The 25,588-nt window shown below is 36.5% G+C and overlaps 1 protein-coding gene across 6 annotated transcripts in view; it reads right to left on the bottom strand.

Annotated features, from left to right (window-relative positions):
* Positions 1-25,588, bottom strand: part of CADPS2 (calcium dependent secretion activator 2) — a 495,178-nt gene that overhangs the window by 211,397 nt on the left and 258,193 nt on the right. For all 6 annotated transcript variants that reach the window (XM_058529077.1, XM_058529069.1, XM_058529059.1 and 3 more), the window contains one exon: positions 9,968-10,107. In XM_058529077.1, coding sequence (XP_058385060.1) covers positions 9,968-10,107 — 140 coding nt within the window. The remainder of the gene's footprint in view (positions 1-9,967; positions 10,108-25,588) is intronic.

Genomic DNA, 25,588 nt, shown 5'->3' on the forward strand with positions numbered 1-25,588 from the left:
AGAAGCTTGGCCTTGAGCTAACATTTGTTGCCAATCCTCCTCTTTTTGTTGACGAAGATTGGCCCTGGGCTAACACCCGTGCCCATCTTCCTCTACTTTATATGGGAAGCCACCACAGCATGGCTTGATAAGCAGTGCGTAGGTCCACGCCCAGGATCCAAACCAGCAAGCCCCGGGCCGCTGAAGCAGAGCATGCGAACTTAACCACTATGCCACTGGGATGCCCCCAAAAATTTTTTTTAAAACCATGAAAATAAAATGTGCTTTTCTTCTCTGATTTGAATACTAATGTACTATCCTTAAGGATATAAATGATTCCAGGATGAACAATTAGAAATTTTAATACTTGCAAACCCTTAGCTCTCTCTGCACATGTCATCAACACTGGTATTACCTAACATTAAAATTGTGGTGGTGATTCTTTTTATAATCAGAACACACATTCATCCAGCTAAAACAAATTCATTTGCTATCTTCCCCATAGTGGCTAACTTACAATGATTTTCAGGCATTTCAAATACAGTCTAGATACAGAACTGTGGCTGTGATGTTATACCCTGTTACCAATGCCCGATTCTGCTAAACTCTAGCTCTGATCATAAAGAGAGGAAGAGAAAATATTCCTTACGAGCATATTTTATCATTTACGGAAAGACTGCCAAAATTAACTATACTAATAGACAAGTTGGGACTAGATTTGGTGGGGGAGCTAGTCAACAGCAAATCACCCAAATGGAGACAACAATCCAGTTGGTAAGATAGTCAATAACATAATATCAAGTAATAAGAGCTTAAAAAAGAGAGCAGCAGGTTAAAAGTAGAGAGAGCTGACGCCAAAGAGAGAAGGGCACTATATTCTAGGGTAGGGAGGTCAGATGGGCCTCTCTGTAGAGATGACATCTGATCAGAGACCTGGCAGAGGTGAGGGGAGCAGGTGTGGGATAAGAGCATTCTAGAACAGCATCAGCAACTGCCAAGGTCCTGTACCAGGGACCAGCAGAGAATGTTCAAGCAGCAGCTTCAGGACTCCAATCTCAACACCACCAATCTCTCCCGGCGATTATTTTCATAAAACTTTAGCATATATAATTAGACTAATCATCCAATTACATGAATGTGTGCTGTGGTAGCTACAAAATACAAGTCATTTACTAAGCATTGAGCAAGCTGTTCAGACTTATCAATTCCTCCTTAAATGAAGCACATAAACTATAATTTAAAACACAAAAAATACTTGAGATGAAATTAAAATTAACTTAGTTGGTATGTAAAAATTGAGATCAACAACAATTGAAAAGTCAACAAATTTTAATACCCCAACTAGCAAGACCTGATAGACTGTCTAGAGCCACGGAGAATCAAGTAATATTTGTCTAATGACTTAAGCAAGAAAATTAAAAGTAAAACTAGCAATTAGACTAAATATACAAAAGGCATCACTAGTTATTTAAAACATCATGCTTTAAAAGCATTTGCCATTTTTAAAATAAGTTAGATTGCACTGGACTAAAATAAAGAGAAAGTTCTATCTTATTCTTTTCACTTGCTATGAAATAAACTCCAGGTTTCTTTTTTAGAATCCGAGCTTATCTCTTAGATAAATCATTCAGGTCAGCTGCTCAGACACGGTTGAGAGCTCTTATGTAATGTTTTCACTTTTTCCCTTTGGACATAGAGAAGACAAAATAAAGTTAGCAGCAAAACAAACAAAGAGAAATAAACCACCACCACCACCAACATCCATAATAGCTACCAAATAAAAAGGTAAATTAAAGCTTAACAAGTAAGCAGAGGGCCCTAATAGGGGATATAACCTTTATACTCTCAAGGAATCAGTGACGATTTGGGCATTTCTATTTGCCCATTTGTTTTTGAGCTTTTCTTCTGAACAAAGTCAAATGGTGTGATTAAAACTGTAAGAAGGTTTCATTACAGTTCAATGGACTATAATTTTTAAAAATGTTTATTTTAATGATGATTGTTACTAGTTAATTGAGCACTTAGTATGTAACAGGCATCGTGCTACAAGCTCTATATCTTATTCCATGCTCAGGAAAATCTAACTTTATGGTATGAGTGAGGCTATGAGAAGTAACTTGGCCAAGTTGGCATAGGACATGACAAGGCTAGAATTGGAACCCGGGTCTGAACAACCCCAAAGCCTGTGTTCTTTAACCGCTCCGTATCCTGCCTCCTGTTTATGGAGATGTCCTTAAAGAGAATAACGTAGCTTGAAAATCATTTAACTGTTTCCATCCTGCCCAGGAACATGAATATTTCCATCTTACTTTCCTTAAAGGAGAGATCTAATTTTAGGTTTAAAATAAAGAATAGATAGATTCAGAGCTGGAAGAAACCTAAAGATCATTTAGAGAGCTCAACAAGTTCCTCTGAAGATGAAGAAACTGAGGAGGCATGTGACAACAGACCCAGAGCAACCTGAAGGCAGAGCTGGCTGGAGCCCAGGTCTCCCAGTCCAGGTCCCCCCTCGGCTCAGCAGCAGCCCTCACGGGTGCTCAAGAAGGAACGAGAGGAGAAGGGCTCAGAGGGGGAGGTTGAGATGGAAATAGTGCCTTATTTTTTTTAAAGTGCTTTTTGTTCTGTTTCATGTTTTAAATATTTACTGTTTATTTTTCCTTCTTTTACCAGTACCTCAACTCAAAGATATACCTTCTTTAGGGTTTTATCAATAGCTAAAAAGTATTGAGTATTACTGTGAGCTAGCCAGCCACTCTCTTAAGCACATCAGACATTAAAATATTACTCCTCCAAACAATTCTATGAGGTAGCTGCTACTAACATTTTCATTTTGCAGATGAAGAAACTGAGGCACAGAGAGGTTTCATAACTTTCCCAAGACCCCACAGCTAATAAGTGATGGAGCTGGGATTTGAAGGCAGACAATCTGGCCCCAGAGCTCACATTCCCAAACCATACGGCTCCTTTAAACACTGGATGGACGGAAGTCCTTGCAGGATCACCTCAAGGAATCCTCTCAAATGAATTTCTCTAATCATCAGAATTTTGGTAAAACAAATTTAACTATTGTTAATTAAAAGAAAATCTATTTGCTTTTATTTTAGTTTGATAACTGCATCCTTTCATCATAAAAGCATTATAACTACATCACAGAAAATCTGGAAAAGAGAGAAAAGAAAATCTCACCCATAGTTGCATTATTCTATTGAGTACATTTAACGTATTTCTCGTCTGAATTTTTATACGCATTTGTTTTTTAATATTATCAGAGTATAAACAATTATACAGTGTTTTTTCTTTTTTTTTAGCTGATTGGCCCTAAGCTAACATCTGTTGCCAATCTTCCTCTCTTTGCTGAGGAAGATTAGCCCTGAGCTAACATTTGCGCCCATCTTCCTCTGTTTTGTATATGGGATGCCGCCACAGCATGGTTTGATGAGTAGTGCGTAGGTCCATGCCTGGGAACCAAAAATGTGAACCCTGGGCCGCTGAAGTGAAGCACACGAACTTAACCACTATGCCAGTGGGCCGGCCCCTATAGGGTGGATTTTTCAAATTAACCTTATATAATAGAAGTCCGATGTTTCAGTCATTTTTCATACTTCCTTCACTTGCCTTAAGAGGATTCAAATAAATCCCCCTATCTACCATCTCTCTCCACGTTGCCCTCACTTCTACCACTTCTGTTCCCTCTAGACCCTGTACATCCTCTGTGTGTACAGCACGATATGCAGTGAGGGACATATGCTCCTGGAGAGAGGAGGGAGGAAATGATTTGCTGAGTCATCAATTTCCAGGGGGTCTAAGGAGCCACTCAAATTTTCTAGTCCACTGCCTCTTTTAGCAACTGATGAAACCGAGGCCAAGAAAGATGCAGTGACTTACCCAAGTTAGTGACAGAACTGAGACCCAAACCACAAGCGTCTTGGCTCTTACACTAGTGCTTATTCTACACAACTATTATTGTAGTGTCCTTCATCTGCACCACAATTCAGCCATATGTATCAGAGAACTGAACTAAAAATATTTTAAAATAATGTCCAAATCTTTCTTGACACTCCACAATGCTTGGGCATTAAAAAAGCCTAGGATTTTTACTTTATTAAGTCAGTGTTAATATTTCAAAACTTCTGGATGTGTACAAAGGAATAAAAAGTACTACTGTGTCAGTACATAGTACAAAAATTTTATAGTAAAAAATCAAGACAATATCATTCCATTATAATTCTGTACAGTAAATGTTTATAAAATTTTAACTTATAGTATTCCTAGTTTTCACTGTAGTTAAAAAACAAGTGCCCCAAATTAAGATAACCTATAAATATGGTCTGTGGTTTCTGAAAGAAAACAAAGAAAACGGGAGCTCATATTCCACTTTTAATTATTTGGCCTAAAGTGCCTTTGCTTAAGACACGCAGATGTGATACTGAAGGTTGTCTAAGAGCAAAAGAGAGGAGTTATTTGATGCATGAAAAGTAGAAGAAAATAATGTATGTTAAGATGTTACTCCCCTGGAAGAAAATTTTGAGAGCAAAGGGTGTTGAACGGAAAGCCACAATTTGAGCTTAGAGTTCAAGCCAAACTAATTTATTACAGGAGAAATTAGAGAAGTTTTGCAAAGGAGTATAACAAGTTAAAACATTAGTTTGTTGATGACAAAAGCTACGTTTAAAAATGTTTCTATTATTATTATTACAAAATTTAGTATTCACTAGTAAATTAAAATGAAAATATAGTTCTTAATGATTTAAATTAGCATAGAGAAAATAACAAATATTAAGGTATTTGGAAAAGGAAAGTTGGCTTTATGACTTATTATTTTTATCATTTTACAAGGACTACATCAATATTTTGTAAAGCACCACAGACAGACCTCTCTTGTGAAAGCCGTATTTGGAAAAAGAATCAATCATTTGTTAAGTACCCAGCAAACGCTTTGTCAGAAGTTTTAGCAAGGCTATAAGAAGCTGGATTTCTCTGAAATCAGGATAAGTCAGAATGAGGTGAATTCAATTTGAGAATGCAAGTCTGTATACCTAAACAGACTTGTATAGGTCTGAACCAAAAGTATAGGTTCAGGTGAAGATCAGATGTCAAAACATGGTATGTTAAACAAGGACATATAAGAAAGTCATTCTAAAAGGTTGATTTAAAATGATAAATCAATTTTTTCTGAGAAAAAAAAAATCTAATTTGTCCTTTCTGTAAGGCTGGACCCTCCAAGCAAATGTCACCTCCAGAAAAAATACGATTTTTCTCCTTTTGGTCATCAGACTGTTCCCTAAATTAGGTGAAGATCATAAACCTTATATTATAAAGAAAAGAATGCAACTCTACTAGGGTGCAATCATTTCACTACTTTATGAGCAAATGCCATGTTTTAAGCATGTGACTGCAAGTTTCCCTAGGCATGACCCCAGCCCCTGAATGCTTTGTGCTTCTCTCTAGGGGAAGGTATGAGATAGCAATAGTGCAGCCAGCTTCGTGCTCATCCTGTTCTTCCTGATAGAGGCTGAACTATTGTCTCTCCCCTGCAGCAAGAGATGGACTCAGTGCCTTTTGCACCTTTATGACGTAAATTAGAGTTTTATATATGACAATTTCAAAATATTTCAACACATCTATTCCTTCAACAAATGTTTACATAGCCAAGCATGACTCTACACAAAGAGAAATATGATTTATATGTCCATGATTTGGCTAAAATTTTATCTTACTAATTTTAACTCTGACAAAACTCATCTATCGTTATATACTCATGAAGTTTTCATTCATTTTTTTTTTTTTTTTTTTACTACAAAAGCAACCAGCTGCATGCAGACTTCTGATAGATCCTCGTCATAATGTTTCCATATATCTGCGACGGCCAATTTAATTTTCTTCTTTCTCCTTCTCAGTTGTAGATTTAATTTTCATGATAGTCATTTATTAGTTCCATTTTATTTTCCCTTTCTTTTGGTTAAGAAAATAACATTTGCATTAGGAAAATGTTACTTAATAAAAACGGGGATAGTACTTCTGAGATTTAAGTCAATACTGTTACTCAGCCACTAGGCTATGCTCAAGGATAGTCCATTTGTGCAAGAACACTTCTGTCTTTCAGTCACTCAAAAAAGCAGAAAAATAAATTCAAAAGCTGGATATGAATTATGTAACCATTCAAAATCTAGATGGTAATTTATTTAGCAGATTTAAGTGTTTGTTTATATAATTAGTTTATATGACAGACTCCAAAAGAATAAATGAACCCATTTTTTTTTTTTTTTTTACGAAATATATGTCATGTGGTAATGTCCCGTTTGGTTTTAAAAGAATGAAATCATCATTGTTTATTTTATCCAAATTAAACATCTACTTTCACCTGTATGTAGTCAATCCTATTTAAAAAAAACTAATGTATAGTTATGGTCTGATCATTATTAGAAACACGACTTTTAGATCAGATATATTTTTCTTTCTGCTTCAAAAAATAGATCATTTTAAAATGCAACAATTGAGAACCAAACACATTTATTTTAGGTATTTTTCACATTAAAATTATACTCTATCCCCTATAAACTGTGTTTAGAACCCTTTATGTTTCAACTTACCAATGCAGCTTACTGTCATTCTTATTACTTTTTCCTTAAAACTCTAAGGAGCACACTATCACCATTTTCATCATCATTATTCATATTAATATCTATCTTGATTACACCCTGGGGGAGGCACTGGGGTGGGTCAAAGAAACAGTGTAGCGGGGAACACATAAATTATAGATAACATTGATAAAATGTATCTATTTAGGGACAATATAGGACCATACAGAAGTGATAAAAAATAGAATACGTGTTAAAATAGTTCACGTAAGAGAGATCCACTTGTTGCCCACATTGCTAAAACAGAGAATGGGTTTTGATGACTCAAGTCCCAAAGGATTCAAAGTCTAGTTCTGAAAAGTGCTCTGAAGATAAAAATCCATAACTCTCCATTTTATTGTTTAATCCACTTGACAATTCTATCTGTAAGAGAAATTTACCATATTTTGAAGATAATCTTTTTTTAACTGAACTTGTCTCTTTTTCAATTATTCATTAGTCATGTGTTAATTATTCATTGTAGGATGAATTATTGACAGAACGCAATCCAGCCCCAAAGCAAAATGCTATTAATCTGCTCCTCCTGTTATATTATTGCTTTGGCATATGACAGAACACTTGGAATAAAAAGGTTAGTTGACTTTTTCTTCTTAAATGTAATTAAGTTCAGTAAAATCCAATTACGAGACACTTGAGAAAAAGATGAATACAGTAGTATGATGTGGGTCAAGTCATGCTTTCCCATATACATGTATACACAGGAGTGATATTCAAAATATTTAAAACTATTATCACAGAGGCACTGAGAAACCCGGACAGGTGCTTGTGGTCAAGCTCCTCTACCATCCCCGCCCGCAGGGATAAACTGCTGTCACAGCAATGCCAAAAACTTTAAATTCTGGTGGATCATTATTATTACATCCAATATTGGTGTTAAATAGTTTTTACTGAGTCACTATTATGAAATATAATATTCTTAACTTAATTATGCTACATAACACACCAACTAGCAGAATAGCATCACATATTTTCAGTTCTAGAATTCCTTCCATTTACATACCATAAACTGCAGAGGTACCTAAATGTCTGGAAATGCCTGTTAATATCTTTTAGTAATGGTAGATAACTGATGTGACTGTGATCTGAATCCAAGGTGAGTTCTTGATTTTCACAGATTAAATTGAGAGACTATGATATATTCTCCCTAGTAATCCCCTTCACCTGTAGTCCTGTAGTCTTTGGCAGAAGTCAACTCCAGAGCCCTTCTGGGGGTCCTGATTTAGACAAACGGCTCTGAGATGTGATACAAACCAATTCTTTTTCAGTGCAAAGGAGTGATAAAAAAGAAAAAAAAAAAAAATCAAGTCTTGGAAGAAGGCTGGATTATCCCACCTGCCCTGGAGCATTCCAAAGAAAGAAAGTGCCAAGGATTAGAGCAGGGCTTTCTACAGAAGCTAAAGGCTGCAGAACTTGACAAGAGCCCAACTTGATGTTCAATCTTGGTTCTTGGGACAATCTGAAGGCCCTGGAGGTATTCACCATGGTGCTGGCCATGTGTAAATTAAAGGTTACCTTGACATAATAATACCTTGGTTCCCATTTCTTGCTGTGTCATTCATCAAAAGAAAGATACCAAGTTACCAAATAGTACAGAAATAAGTGCACTGCCTGGAACATATCGTGTTCTTTTATGTCTAACTCTAGGCTCTAATAGTCTCTAGGGACTAGTAGACTAGTCTCTATGCACTTTAGAGCAGCAGTACTCTAACTCTCCAGTCTGAAAGCACTCTATTCCAGCTGCACTGAACTTGTCATCATTGGCTAAAAGCCCCTCCAGAACTCCTGCCCATGTACAAGCTATGTCCTGTGACTGGGATGTCCTTCCTTCCCACTCTTCACTTGCTGGATTCATACTTCAAGTTGCATCTAAAAAGTCAGGTTTCTTGTGAGACTTTCAGAACTGACTCCAGCTAGGACCAGGCATTATTTCCATCAGTTCCCATTCCTGTCTTATAGCACTTATCACTATTATAACTATTTGTATACAGGCCTGAATCCCTGACCAGCCAGTTCCTTTAGGCCTAGGGATGGTATCTCACTAAGGTCTGCTCTGGTTGGAACAGAGTACTCAATATATGTCTCCTGCATAAATCAACAGTGAGCAGGTAGATGGATGAATGAAAGAAAAACGCCAGATATTAAATCCCAGGAACTCTATCAGCATTGTGAGCTGAGTCATAGTTGGACTTTACTTTGCATTACCACATTAAAGATGCCATAATGTGGGCTACCCAAATTACACTTCCCTTTTCTAAGAGCCCACTCTCTGAGATGTTTGCCCCCTCAGAAAGACTAATTCTCACACTGCATCCACTGCCCAACCAAACCACAGAAGCAATATAGTCCTTAGTCCCATCCCAACTGTAGTATAGATATTTGGGCTGTCCTCTGCTCAGAGTCTAATTTTGCTTTCCCTGAGGATCATCTAAAGAATCCTTATCCTGTTGACTCATCAGTTAACTCTGCCATAATGTTGGTGATTTGCCTCCAAAGCCAGCAGATGCCTCTCTGTACAGAAATGCATTCTCTTAGATTGTTACATTTGTTGTTGCAGGGTGAGCTACTTTAGCAACTGCTTCCCTCCATAGTAAGAAAAACAGTCATATTCTTTCCTAATGGCTAACAACCCTATGCTGGGCTCTGGCTGTAGCGAGTCCTTAAGTGTTAATGTTAATCTGAGAAAGACCTAGGTTCTTATAGGTTTTAGTAAACTCATTTGATTATATTCAAGAGTTCAGACTTGTTCTTCCCTTACCAGCTACAATGGAAAAAGAACCTTGGCAGAGACGAAAGTTGACTGACCCATGGCAATCCCCGGGAGGTAGCCCATGTACTTTTGGCTTACCTGCCAGCATCAGTTTCCTCCAATATTGATTTACTTTTCACTCACACATTGGATGACCACTCATATCCTTCCTGTCAAAACTTGTACAGCTTCTTAGTTATATCTGAACCAACTTTCAGTTTTAATATACTCTGTGTAAGTTTAACTATTTCTAGGGACCTGAATGCTAGGCTTGTTTCAACTATTACTGTATTTTGAAAAATATTTCTTAGAAGTTATCTCCATATATCACTGTTCTTTGTCAATATAAGTGATGTGTAATACCAATGCAATCAAGTACCAATATTACATTAGCATGCAAACAGTTATTTTAACTAAATATCCATGTATTTAGCTATAAATATATTTTTGACTTCAAAAATTGAGTTAACCTATGTATGTCATTTTTTGAGAAAACTCCACGTGAAAGCCTGATATACTGGCTCTCCCATTAAACAGACAAAAATGATACACTGAAATAAAATCCAGTAATTCAGGAGAAAAACATCTCCAAATGCACACTCACCCACTATGTTTCATATGCGGTGGCTTATCCATTCGCACTGCCAATTTGATTTTTAAGTCCGAGTCCTGGCTATTTTTTGGAACTAGCATTCTGTGCAACTCAGCAGACTTGGAGCTATTAGAAGTTGGATATAATATTACCTGTAAGGGACAAAAAAAGAAAACATTTAAGTGCCCAATACAGAGTGCCTAAGAATTGGAACTGAAATCTTTTCTATACATTTCCTGTTTGAAAAGAAGGTGTCATGCCCAAATGTGTCTAATAAACCATTTGACTCCCACCACAGCAGATGGGTTTTCAATACAGACTCATTTATTTTTTTGACAAATATGTGTTTTCATATTATCACATAATGAGTTTTCTTCCTGTGTCACTTCATAACAAATTAATAGCACAACAGCTACTGTTAAATTGACAGTTAAAAAATACTTAATAGACACTTATAATTTCAAGATTACTCTGAACTCCTCAGGGCAAAGAAGTTCAGAAATATTCTTTGAAATCACAGACGGCATGCTTAAAAAGTAAAACCAATTATTTGAAGTAGCGAAAATATACCTTGTTTTAATAATTTCATTGCAAAATATTATTAGAGGAAATCAATTCAGAGATGTAAAAGACTGATCACAGCACATTATCTGCTCTAGATCAATACCAAAGAAGAATTTTTTCCTGACTGCATTTTCAAAACTATATAGATGATACTATAATGACTGAAACAAAGTCATTATTTTTAATAAAACTGCCAAATTATCAAGTGATTATTTCACAACATTACAGCTCCACAAAGCCAACACAGGAAAGAAAAGCCTATTCTTCAGATGTTAGGTGCCATATAGATAAAATGATGTATTTTCCACATTTTAGTCAGTCACGAAACTATTTAGACAAAGCCTATATCCAAGTCTTAATTGATATTTTAAAATGGGAGCACTATATTCTGAAAGACAAAATAAAGATAGGAAACACAGTGCATTATATTTTAAGCCATTCTTATTTAAACCAACGTGAAAATAAACCTGAAATTTATATGTAAATGGAAAAATTATAAATATGCCTAGGTATTCTAAAATGTTTTTAAAACATAACATGGCAACTGAATTTGGCACGCTCTGCCCTCCACCCCCGAAAACCTTCATCTCCCTGTATAAGTAGAAATATTCACTGAGAAATTTTCAAGGCTCTTTCTCTCTCTAGGAAAGACAACATAGTCATAAGAGCTTCTCAAACAATTCTGAACTTCCAAGTTTTAAATGTATCTACTATTTTGAGACTTTTCTCAAGCCTTTACTAAAGGCCATAGCTAAGCTGAGTCCAGCGTATCTATACACTTATGCATATAAAGGCATATCCAGGACAGAATAAATGGCATTGTGATATTTTCAAAACTTACAGTCATATTCTAGAATTAGTTACTTTTGACTACTAAAACATCCAATGGAGTGTTTTACAGAATCGTTCTTAAATGACAGTAAAGAAAAATAAGTTGGTAATTTTTGGTTCAAACCAGTAGACAAAAGAATGTCATTATCAACTTAGGTGATTCCAAAAAAGAGAATCAAAGACTAAGAGAAAGCTATACATCCTCTGTAGCCATAGCTGCCACTTCCCTAGCAAGTCTGGAAAGCTCTTTCTTTCTTTCTTTAGCTATAGCTGCCACCTCCCTAGCAAGTCTGGAAAGCTCTTTCTTTCTTTCTTTCTTTCCTCCCTTCCTTCCTTCCTCTCTCCCTCCCTTCCTCCGTCCCTCCCTTCCTTTCTTTCTCCGTACCCCATCTTTTTCTTTTAATTTATTTTGGCATGAGCCACTCAAAGACTTTATTCCTTTTTAATTCTTCCTTCTACGTTTATACAAAAGTTGGTAATCCTGAAAGTCTTAAACAGGAAGAGAATATGAAAATTAAAACTTTTGACAATTTCTCATTCTCTAAATGCCAATGATGGGTTACTAAAATGAGGTCCCAAAGTAACTAATTGCAGCTGATCCACAAATTAAGGATCATCCCAGTATTGAATACCATCATTTCTGCTAACTTTTAGTTTTCTGTCAGTACTTGTAACTGAAGTCAGTGGAAAGATTGACTGCTTATCTCTGTTCAATTAAACAAACATTTGAGTGCTTGTGGGGACACACAAAGATGACAGAATATGGATGGCTCAGATCCCTCAAGGAACTTGCAGTCTCTTATTATACGAGCTCTTAGCTCTGCTAATATGTGATAATATCACTTCTCCCTATTGCTCTTCTATCCCTAGACTGTGCAGCAATTTTCTGATTTTTTTAGTCCCTGAGTTTATTCTCCATCATCTGTTTGGCTGCTCTGTTGAATCACATGGATAGCTAATTCCCTGTGCTAAATTTCCTCCATTTGAAAGATCTGGAATTGTCTCTGTTTTTCTGGACAGAGTCTGACTGAGAAAGGTGTGAACATTGGCACATGTAACAAATGGAGGCCTATAGATATGAAATCCACTACATTTCTAAAAGAACTGTACTGGCAAAGAAACTCTGAACTTAGTCTTAAAAATGGCCTGTAAAATCATTTCCAAGTTCTCAAACTGCACAAGGAGCAAGTGTTTATACTCCTTTACATGATTTAGCCATGGATGATAACAGACAAGGAAGAAGCTCTCAATGTGGAGAGCCCAAAGGGCCAGGGAGAATAGGGACAAAGATGTTCTTTTCAGATACACAATAAGGGTCTAATCAAGAGGCCTTAAATATTGCCAGGGCAGGGTGTCTTCACAGTGCCTGCCACGGCAGGATTTCATTATTGTCATTGGACAATTACTGCTATGTTATTTCCCACTTTGCCTTTTTCAAATGGGAAACTTCATAGTAGCTCTCCTGCCCCCGCTCCACCACTGTGTATTGGACTTGTGCTATGGCAGGGTGGGGAGAGGAGGTGGAGCAGTAGGCAGTTAACATCAACTTTAGTTCATAGGTCATCAGGCTGAAAAGAGCCATAGCTGGACCTGACAGAGATGTTGGACGTTGGATTGGATGTAAGGACAGGATGAGACTTTGGGTTGCTTCCCTTGAGTTGAATTGAATGTGTTATGTGTAGGAGGAAAGGTAACACAACTGTTGTTACCCTTGGCCAGAGGGGTGAACTATGGCAGATCATCTAACTGTCCATCAAGATTCATGCTTTCACTAGTATAGAACTGTTGCTAGGAAGCAGCTAGTCAACCCAGGACTATATTTTCTAGCTCCCATTGCATCTAAGTAGGGACATATGAAAGTCCCAGTTAATAGAATACGAGTGAGGTGATAAGTGTCACTTTGGGGAAAGATGATTAAGATATAGGTGTGCCTCCTTCATCCCTCTTTACGCATCTGCCAGCCAAATGCAGAGAATTCTAATGCTGTCGGAAATGAGAGAGCCACAAAATGGAAGAAACTAGAGCCCTGAATCACCATGCAGAGGAAAGTTACCCATTTGTCAGGAACACCCAGAGTAAACTGTCATAGGAGTGCTATTGTTTTGAACTACTGAAATGCTATCACTTGTTTATTACAGGATTTAGTAGTACCCTAACTGGTACATTAACAAAGTGTTTTGCTTCATAAATCTTTCACAAATAAGTGCTTAAAGAATTTTTTTCAGGATAAGCAGTTCCACTTCAACAGGATTTAGTTCATGTTCAGAGAGGTGTGTCTGATGTTGATAGTACAGGAATTAAAATACTTAACAGATATAAAAATTTACTAAGGATTCTTCTGTATTCTAGGTTCACATCTAAATTAAATTACAGCTCTGTACAAAATAGCTAGCTTCTCACATTATCTAGTAAAGTATTTTGTTCTTTGCTATTTATTTCTCTTAACCTTTCTATACACATTTCTGCTTCGTCTAGTTTATTTTTGTCACTAACACTTTAAATGTCTTGTTACTTAGCATGACACAACACATTTTATGATTTCTTATCTTATATATAAAGTCAATGTGTCTTCTTCATAATAAAATGTCAACATTACTTGCCATCTTTGCTAAGGTATAATGAAAAACACAAAAAGATTTTTTAGGCTATGTTTAAAGTTCTGTCAAATTTAATATACAGGAAGGAAAAAAACTTTAAGTGTAACATATAACATTTAGAGTAACATGAGGTCAGAAGGATCTTTCTCTTAAAATATACCTGTACAAGCTGGCACCTCTAAATTCTTTTCCTTCTATTAAGATACCTTAAAGCCCAGCCACATGCATTTGTGCATCTATCACATTAGTTGAACTTTGTGACCTATGAATTTATAACTCTATTTCTAAACTCTATTTCAATAAAGACTTAAAAAACTAGGAGGAAAATATATAGGATAACTGAGGGGAGGCTAGATAGGCTCTGAGGCTGGGAAACAACTCACTGCCTTTTCCCATAAGTAGCTCTTAGCCTTAAGGAAGAAAAAAGGCCACATGACCATAATAATTGCCCTGTAGCCCTATAGTAAAGTTATAGATACATATATTTGGTACAATTCTAGCTCAAAGCTGGGTGCAATCAGCAATTCTTAAAGGAATCAGGACAGACTTCATAGGGGAATTATTGCTCCATTTGGGAGTCTAAAAGAACACATAAGATTTACAAGGCAAAGACATGGGGAAGGGACTGAAAGATAAAGACATGAGGCTCCTGGAACTGAACCACCCCAACAGTGGCACCCTAGAAAAAGGATCACAATTCTGATGTTGATATTCTTATCGCTACCTTTGGTTCTCAAGCCCTTCCTCAAGCTTGATTGTTCAGCTCTTTGTTCTCTGGACCTATCCTCAGTTCCCATTGCTTATACCAAAAGAACTTCAACCAATACTAATGCTCATTACATTTTCTGCCATGTCACTTCTCTATTTCATCAAAAGCTGAGGAGAATACCCTGTGGACACTCACTTTTAAGGGTTAGAAAAAGGAAGAGAACTCTATAATTGAGACTGGAGGCCAAGGAGACAGAAGAAAAACCAGAGGGTGCGATGCACGACATTTAAGGCGGGGAGTGTTCCACGAAGTAGGAAGGAGCCATCAGTGCCAAATGACAATGGAGGGGTCAAGAATGGTAAGGACAGAAAGCTTACTACTTGGTTGAACAACAGAGAAGTCACTCGAGATCTCAGCCAGAGAAAGTTGAGGCGAGGCCAGACTGTGATGGTTTGAGGGACAAAATCTACTTGAGGAATGAGAGAAGACTTCACTTAACTCTTAAGTGAGCAAGATTGGGCAAGTTGGGCAAGATCACTTCGGCTAGAAGGGACACTGTGTTTAAAGGCAGTGGGGATGAGGATATGGCCAGGTAGGTTCAAAAGAACACAAAAATGGGAAGGTTGTGCCGATGATGAGACCAGAAAGGCAGACTAGGGACAGCCAGTGAAAGAATGTGTTTTGCTACGAAGTTTGTATGTTATTCCACAACATGAAGTCAAAAGATGCTTCTAAGCCAGAGAACGATAGAATCAAATTTTCACACCCTTGAGTAAAGAATAATCTCCTTAAATCTGCTGTATACATCCTAGAGAGGGCTCAGGTGACTCAATGTGTGGTCAGGTGTCCTAACATCCAACTAAGAGATGAACTGACTTTAAAAATACATCTTTAAAACAGAGTAAGAAGGGACTGAAAATGCTGTTAGCTGGAATCATGTTTCAATTTGTGATTAAAAATCCCTTTTACTGACAGACATCCTTGAGACACAGGTTATTTTTAAGGAAATGCCCAAGGTAACACCTCCCCAGATCAGTAGAGCTATCTCCATGAGAAACCTGGACTATTTTGGGTTCAGTGGACATTTTTGTATCTTGCTCATTCAGCTAACAAAGATTTTATAGTTTTACAAAGATTCACAATGACTATTCCTTGTCAACCTGTCAAGTACCTTCTTGAGAGCTTAGGACCTTAAGAGTATGTATTGTGAAAGGACTAACTGAATTTACATTTCAATAAATTTTTATTTAGCACATTTATTTTCTCCAATATCAAAGCCCCTATAATTTCGGTGGGTGGAGAAGATGAATCGGATGATTTTTCTGAGAGAAATCTCCATCCTTCTTAGTAACATTTTCCAGTGTTTTAACACACTTGAGGTTGCTTAGTTGAAATTATTTCTCCCGTGATTTAATATCACTGCTTCCTGTCCTTAGTTGAAACAAAGAACACCTGCTCACTCTCACTAACACAATGCTCTTTTGTATACTGAAAGATTAGCGTTAAGTCTTCTGTCAACTTGATTGTCCATGGGCTAAATCCAGTTCTCTTTATTTTCAAAGCTGGAAAGAATCCCAGAATTTACAATATGGAATTGATCAAACTCCCAACCCCTTATCAAATGTGTCCTTGGTCTGACAGAGAACTACGCATCTCCCTCCTTCTACATAGTACTTTTTTGATAAGGCTTCTTAAAAAAAAAAAAAAAAAAAAGAAAGAAAGAAAAAAAGAAACTGAATAAAAGAAGAAAAAAAGGAAAGTATTATCTTAATTATATACTTTTTCCTGGCATCAGCTTGTTAAAAGATAGAGATTAAAAGCTGAAAAGCTTTGTTATTAGCATGATGGGAGTTGGGAAGAGGAGATGGAAAAGAAAAACCAAGGTGTGTAAGTTATTCCTAAATATTTTCTGAAATCTCTAATAATGAACCATCATATGAAGATGCTCTTGCAATGCAGTTAGCAGAGTATGCTCCTTGAGGGCAGGAGCTATTGTGTGGTACACAGAGTAATTTATCTGTGGCTTACAGGACTACTTAAGCCAGTATTTTTAATTAAGCCATTCTTCACTACAGTCCCCTTCACTTCCTATAGTAGACACTTACCAAGTATTTGCTGATTGCTTGCTTGGTTGGTTGACTAGATGGACGGATGGATAGATGCTTAGAGAATCAGAAATAAAAATGCGAACTTAAAATTGATACTTCAGGGAGGTGAAAAGACAAAGAGGCTTCCCAACTAAAGTACTGCCAAAATTTAATAGCAGAAAATGATAGTAGTAAATACCAGAATTTGTATGTAATTTACTTGCCAGTCTCTAAAAATGTATGCAACTCTCATCTTTCCATTTCTGGACTGTGACAGGCAGAATAATAGTCTCCCAAAGATGCCATGTCCTGATCCCCAGAACCTGTGAATATGCTACCTTACGTGGCAAAGGGGGATTGAGGTAGCAGATGGAATTAAGGCTGCTAATTAGCTGACCTTACAATAGGGAGATTATCCTAGATTATCCAAGTGGGCCTAATACAATCACAAGGGTTCTTACATGGAAGAGGAAGGCAGAAGAGAGAGCGCTCAAGTGATGTGATGTGAGAAACACTCAACCAGACATTGCTGGCTTTGGAAATGGAAAGGCGCCATGAGCCAAGGAATACAGGCAGCTTCTAGAAGCTGGAAAAGGTAAAAAATTGCATCCTCCCTTAGATCCTCCAGAAAGGAACACAACCCTGTCAACACCTTGATTTTAGCCCAGTGAAATTCATTTTGGACTTCTGACCTCCATAACTGTAAGATAATAATTTGTGTTGTTTCAAGCCACTAACTTTTCAGTAATTTGTTGAAGTTGCAATAGGAAACTAATACATAGACAATAAAAGCTGAGATTTGATCATTAAAAAATACTCAATTTACCTTTTAAATTTCTTCTGCTAAGTGTGTGATTCAAAGATATTTTTAATAGATTTCCTTACCAAGAGGTTTTTGTGTGTGATTCTCTCTCACATTCCTGAAGCATTCTGCTCCTATGAAAATCTTTTGCACATAATTTTTTTCTGACTTTGTGTTAATTAACTTAAAGTTTTGACTTTCTGTATCATAAATCAAAAAAAATTTTTAAAGTATTAACAATGAAGGGCTGGCCCGGTGATATAGTGGTTAAATTTGTGTGCTCTGCTTCAGTGGGGTTCGCAAGTTTGGATCCTAATCCTGGGTGCAGACCTACACACCACTCACCAAGCCATGTGTGGCGGCGTCCCTTATACAAAATAGAGGAAGATGGGCACAGATGTTAACTCAGAGCTAATCTTCCTCAGCAAAAAGAGGAAGACTGGCAACAGATGTTAGCTCAGGGCCAATCTTTCTCACCAGAAAAAAAAAAAAAAAGGTATTACCAATGAGGCTGATTATTTTGGTTACTAGAAGAAAGACCATCATGCATATACCTCTAACAAATTTCAAGTTCCATATACCCAAATGATCAAGGATTATTTCTTCTATTTCAAAGTCTTTCTTAAAGATTTTGAAAGACAGTCAGGTTTGTCACTATATTTTTCCTGGCTTAATTAAAGATACTGGCCTTTATTCATCTTATTAATGACTTTCATTGCTTGTAACATATCGATTTCACACTTTTTCTTGGATGAAGCAATGTATTCCATCACAGCTATATCTGTATTTTCTAAGAATTATCCAGACATAAAAGCATCATTATTATTCTTAATCTATTCCCCCAGCCATAAATTATGAATAGCAGTAACCTTTATATTTCCTTACCAATACAGTTTCTATTAGAGAGGACACTGCATGAGTAGCTTTATCATGTTTCTTTTTACTAGTCTGGTTATAATAATGCCTGGCATTTATAAAGAACCTTTCAACTGAGTGTCTCAAAGTGCTTTATGAAATTTAAATTAATTCTCACATCACTCTTAAAAGACAGACATTACCCTTGTTATGTAAATAACTTGACACTGAAGTTAAATGAATACCTAAGGAAAATTACTTCAAGATAACAATAGACATCTTCCATTTTACATCCCCTACCCAATCCAACACATTATTCCCTTAATTATTTCACAAACATTATAACAACTAATTTAGCCTTGTTCTCACTCTTTGGTTATTAAGTACTATAAGAATTCTTGGAGCCAAGTTAATTTTATTTCTGTCAATCTATAACATATGATGGTAGGATGGAAAGGAGGGAGCGACAGATGATGTCTAAACTTGGATAACTTCAGCTGCATCCTTAAACTGAAGGAGCATACAATATACAATTAGAGCAAAATGTTTTGGGATTGACTAATTTACAGGTAAGCGTTGGTATTTATATTAAAAACCAACTATCGGGGGCCAGCCCGGTAGCGCAAGCAGTTAAGTGCACACGCTCCTCTGCGGCGGCCCAGGGTTCGCCAGTTCAGATCCCTGGCTCGCACCGACGCACTGCTTGTTGAGCCATGCTATGGCGGCGTCCCATATAAAGTAGAGGAAGATGGGCACGGACATTAGCTCAGGGCCAGTCTTCCTCAGGAAAAAAAAAAAAAGAGAGAAGGATTGGCATCAGATGTTAGCTCAGGGCTGATCTTCCTCACAAAAACAAAAACAAAAACAACTATCACCCTGAAGAGTGAAGGTGAATTCCTATTCTTCATTTGAACAAGAAATCTATGCAAGGTCTAATAATCACAACCTAACAATGTGCCAAAATGATAAGACTAATGAAAACCACCCCAATTTGTCATTGTATACGTATACAAACTAGTCAGAAGTTATTTAAATAATGGAAAAAGAAGACAGGAGAGTATGAGGTTGAGAAGTCTTGGTGATGCATTTTCATGTGCTCCAAAGAACTGAATGAATTCAGAAAAACACGTGATAAGATGGAGGGGTGGTGGGGAATAAAGGCCAGGGTAGAGGGAGAGAGGTTAAGTGACTCGCTCGTGCCCTCATGGCTATTATAGCAGAGCCAATACCAATACCAGACTCAAGGTCGTCTGGAAGCAGGTTTCAAACTTTTCAGTTCGTGACATTCAACAACCAAATGATTTGAATCTTTCACCTTTGACCCAAAGACTTTATTTTTGACTCATACAATACATACAATAAAAACTAGAAGGGAATAAAAGTACTTAGCTTTTCGGTACCAGTGCTAAAGACAATAAAGGTAGATATTCTTAAGTGGCTTTGGAGAGCTCCAAGATACACAAGGACTTCTTTTCTTAATGTAGTAACTAAAAGAAGAGGTTAGTAATTGACTTGAGGATGTTCCAACCTTCTTCTTCTGTGTATTATAAAAGTACGAGATGGGCTGAACATACTAGAACCTCACTCTTGCTGTAGGATCCAAACCATGTATTATTCTGCAATTGTTGTTCCAGTTTATCACTTGGTTAGAGTTGAGGTTTTCAAACAAAAGTGACTCATTCTACTGTCTACTATAACTTTGCATAAGAGAAATGAAACTGAATCAGGCAAACTTCAAGAGATTTATTCATTTGTTCATTCATCATTCCAACATTAATTAGACATGTATTGTGGGTCAGAAACTGTTAGATAGATACGGTTGCTGAAATGATAATATGTCTTAAGCCTTACTTTCAACAAGAAATGGAGATATAATATTGTAAGGCTCTTACACCATACATGAAGTGTTACAGTATCACTTGAAGTTAGACTGTGGAGTTAAAGCAATGTCTAAAATAACAGTTATCAATAATAAGCCAACAAAGAAGAAAAAATGGAACCATAAAAATATTCAGTTTGTCTAAAAGAAGAAGAAAAAGGGGATGAAGGGAATCAAGGACACATGAGACAAAGAAAAAACAGCTAAACGACTGATTTAAACTTAACCATATCAATAATCACATTAAAATATAGTTTAAATACTCTTATTAAAAGCCAGCAATTGTCAAATTGAATAAAAACTAAAGATCCAATTATGTGCTGTTTCAATAAACATTTTAAATGAAAAGAAACAAATAGATTAGAGGATGGAAAAAGATATAATAGTCTAAAACTAGTTAAAAGAAAGCTGGGAAGGCTAAGATAAAGTAGATTTTAAAGCAAAGTATATTACCAGGGATAAGGAGGGTCACTTCATAATGACAAAGCGGTCAAGTAATGAAGAGGAGATAGTGATCCTAAATATTTATACACCAAATAACAGATCTTCAAGATATAAGAAGCAAAAAATGACAGAGAAAACCCAAAGTTATACTCAGATTAGTACCAATCTCTTAATAATTGATTTTAAATAAGGATATGGAAGATGTAAACCCTACCTGGAGCTCTCTGACATTCATAAAACACTTTACTGAACAATAGAAGCATACGCAGTAGTTTCAAATGCACTCGGAACATTCACCAGATGGCCATGTTCCAGGCTATAAATTCAGCCTCAATAAATTCTAAAAGGATCAAAGTCATAGTGTAGTCTCTAAGCACAGCAGACTTCAATTAGAAATCAATAACAAAGAACTCTGAAAAGCTCTCAAATATGTGGAAACTAAATAACACATTTTTAATAACCCATGAGTCAAAGAAGAAATCAAAATAAAACTTAGACAGTATCTTGAACTAGATGAAAATGAGGAAAAAAAAGTTTGTGAGATGCCACTAAAGCAATATTTAGAGTGGGCATTTATGGCCCTAAATGGCTATTTTAGAAAAAACAGATTTTTCTCAAATCAATGGCTTCAGCTTTTAAGAAACAGAAAGAGTATCATGAATAAAACCCAAAGTAAATAAAATAAATAATAAAGATCAGAGCCAAAACAGATTTTTAAAAAATTAGCAGAAGGAACTTTATGAACCTGACAAAGAGGATCTACTAAAAACCTATAGCTAACCTTATATTTAATGTTGAAAGACTGAATACTTTTCCCATAAGATCAAGAATAAGACAAACATGTCCACTTTCACCACTTCTGTTCAGCACTGTATTGGAGGTTCTACTAAGTACAACAGGCAACAGAAAGAAATAAAAGCATCTAGATTGGAAAGGAAAAACTAGAACTAACTTTATTTGTAGACAACAGTATTGTCTATGGAAAAACAACCTAGAAAAAGCTATGAAAACTAGTTAGTTTAGCAAGGTTGCAGATATAAGACCAATATAAAAAAAGTCAATTGTATTCCAATATACTAGCAATATCTAAATGAAAAAATTAAAACTAACAAAGGAAGACTCCATATTGTTGATCAATTTCCAAATTGACAGATTCAATGCAATTACAATCAAAGTCACACTGGGTGTTTTTTGTAGTAATCCACAAACTGATTTTAAATTTTATAGGGCAAACAAAGGACCTAGAATAGCAAAAATATCGGGTGGTGAGGGGTGGGGAGAACAGAACTTGGAGAACTATCACTACTTGATATGACAGAGTTATGATGAAGCTAAAGTAATCGTGGCAGTGTGCTATTGGCATCAAGATAGGAAAATAAATCAACGGAACAGAATACAGTCCAGAAATGGACCCACAAATATACAGACAATTGATTTTCAACAAAAGTGCTAAAGAAATTCAGCAAAGTCTGATAAATTTTCGATAATTGGTACTAGAATTGGATATTCATATACAAAAAATGTGAACTTTGATCTATCTGTGGCTCTAGATACAAAAATTAAAAGTAGGGGGCCGGCCTGGTGGCGCAAGCAGTTGGGTGTGTGCGCTCTGCTGCTGCGGCCCGGGGTTCGCTGGTTCGGATCCCAGGCACACACTGATGCGCCACTTGTTAAGCCATGCTGTGGCGGCGTCCCATGTAGAGTAGAGGAAGATAGGCATGGATGTTAGCCCAGGGCCAGTCTTCCTCAGCAAAAAAGAGGAGGATTGGCATTGGATGTTAGCTCAGGGCTAGTCCTCCTCAGGAAAAAAAAAAAAAAATTTAAGTCTTTTCCAAACTCAAGAATAAGAAAACAAGCAACCCAATTAAAAATTGGGGAAAATACTTGAACAGATTCTTCAAAGAAGATATACAGATGACAAGCAGGCACAGAAAAAGATGTTCAACATTATTAGCATCAGTTGTTACAGAAGTGCAGATTAAAACCATATGAAATAACATTACCACCTATTAGAAATAAGGAATTAGTACAGCGTATCTGTCTAATATGTGTTTTATCTGGGACAGAGGCAGCCTTCTATTATTCTGAGGAAACTGAAATGTCAACTTCTGCTACTAAAATCACCCACATGGACCCCCCATGGAGGATACCTATTTATAACTTGCTCACCCTCTTTGAGTGGTGAAAGAGCAAAAAAAATGCTTTCCTGTCTCTCTGCAGTGAGGATGCCGGCCAACTCCTCAGAGAAGGTTTGAGGGAGACTTACTAAGGAACAACTGATGCATGTTATCAAAGTCTCCTTTCCCTCCAAGTCCAACTTAAAGTCGCTCCTCTAACACTTCACAGCACGTGATTAATGAGCCAGGTATACTTGACTGCTGCTAGAAGAAAATATTTAGAAAGCATTTGCCCCATATATAAATTATATCTACCTGGCCCTTCACCTGTCTGTGGTCCTGCTTCCTGTCACTGGCATGGCTTCTGAGCTATGACAACAAAATCTTGTGAGGAATGGTGACATGAATGGATTAAAGGAGGAAGGAGACCTTTTTCCGTGATTTTTAGTTTCAGAAAAGCTATACTACTTGCTAGAACCACAAAAATAAAAGTCTACTGTGTATGGTGAGTTGAATTAAACATATATCAAATGTAAATCAATTTCCATTCCATTTTGCAGCAAATGATATTAGTTCACTGGCTAAAGCAGCAGTCACCTGGTACTGGCTATTTCAATAAAATTCAATATTAAATTTTGCTTTCAAATTAAAAACATACCTGTGATTATGATTTTACTAGCAGCTTCTCAAATGCTTTTTTGATTCATACGTAGATGAATCAAACTCATTTAATGCTGGAATTTCTTTTTAAAACCTCAAATATAAAGTTTGTCTGTTTGAGTGAAGGAAATCACTGAAGTGATTTTTACGAACTGTATAATTATTTGTGAAAAAGTAGGATGGATAATTGTTCAATAAAACATCTGTAGTCTATTCCTGTACTCTATTTCTTTGTATGCTGAAACGAGAAATTCTACGATGACTGCCCATAAGCCAGGCAATTACAGACATGTTTTAAACTGGATGGATCCTAACCAGTTATATGTATGGGATATGCAGTTAAATATGCTGAATTTGGCTAAAATAATTAATGTAGTTCCTAAAAATTTTAACATAAATGAGAAACTTATAGAGAATTCAACTTAACCAGAACTATACAAATGAGAAAAACTAAAAAGGATATACTCCGGAAAAACAAGAGGGGCAAGAAAGAGAAAGATTGACCAGTGAATTCTAGTTCCTAAGACAATATTTCTCTCCCAAGAAGATAGATGTTTGAACACATCACTATATCACTTCTTTTACCAAGTTTCAGAAACAAAAATCATGCATATTCTGGTAACTCCTCAGATGGATCGCCTTTGATGCTTCATAAAACAGAAGAAACAGCTAGATGGAAAAGGCAACTATCTAAGCTAATTTTCACTTGCTACATTAAGATGTAACAAGCTGCTTGAAGGATAACAGTTCATTTCAATGGAATAATCAATCCAGCAAGGCTCCTCTAATATTTAAAACGTATCTGAAATTAACCACCACATGCTGTTTCCATACAGTATTTACATTTATAACACAAGCATAATGACTATCACTTTGAATTATTAGGTTTGAATATCTCCATATTAAGAAACGTTGAATAGAAACAGTTACTCAAAGAAGAAAAAAAGATGAGAAAAATACATAAAATGAAAACCTGAATTTCAAGAATATTACTAGCCTCAAAATGTATATCTAAGAGGTGAAGAAACTTTTAGCCTTTGCTATCTTGAAATATTATTTAATCAAATTAGAAAAAAGATGATGTTCTGGCTCCACTGCACCATAAAGAAAAATAGATTCTCTGATTTGTATGCTTCTCCATCCTCCAGGAGGCAGAAGAACCAGCATCCTCCTGTGTATACCGATGACGTGGTACCAAGGCCATGAACTTACGAGTCCATGAACAGAAAATAGGTTCTTTTTCTAACTATCAGAAAGAATAACTTTTTAGTTTTGGAAGTGTTGCTATAAAGGTATTTGGGTATAAACTTCAAAAATTCATTTTGTACTCAAGAACACCATTTGGGCAGTTAAATAGTTACCCAGGAGTACAATAATTCATTTTGAAAGACTCAATGGAAACTGCACTGCCTACAAATAGATGTCCCGTGGGATCATTTAGATTTTGATATGGCTATGTTAAGTAAGCCTTGATTTTCAAGTTCTTTGGGACAAAGTCATTTTGATTATGATGAACTATATATTTTTGGATGCTTGACTGGTCAACTATTTACCTAGGAAATACTCATAATATGAAAAATTCCCTGTTCTATCTCCAGGTATACCCTTAGCACCTGGTGGAGGGCTGGCCACCAACTCGAATGAAAAATCTCCATATGCCACCACCATTTCCATAAATAGGTATCTGCATCTGCCATCTACAGACAAAATCTGCATGCCAAGCACCTGCCAAAGAACATAACCTTCAACTGCCCCATGCCTATTTAAATTTGCGCTATCATTTCATAAAACTGTAAGCTATGATTGATTTTTTCTTATCGTTATGAGTTACTAGTTCTCAACCCTGGCTGCACAGTAGCATCGGTAACACTATTTACACGAGTGCTTCTCAACCCTATACGCACATTAGTGTCTCCTGAGAAGTGCTTCAAATACTCCTTCCTGGCCTCACCCCAAATGAACTAAAAGAAAACTGTGGGCCCAGAACTTGAGTCTTTTCAAACACATCCCAAAGCAGTTCTTATGTGCACATAGAATTGAGAAGCACTGACACACATAAAGGTATACTGGCAGCCAGAAAGTACCCTA

Source organism: Diceros bicornis, chromosome 3 (genome assembly GCF_020826845.1).
Source record: "Diceros bicornis minor isolate mBicDic1 chromosome 3, mDicBic1.mat.cur, whole genome shotgun sequence".
NCBI lineage: Eukaryota > Metazoa > Chordata > Mammalia > Perissodactyla > Rhinocerotidae > Diceros > Diceros bicornis.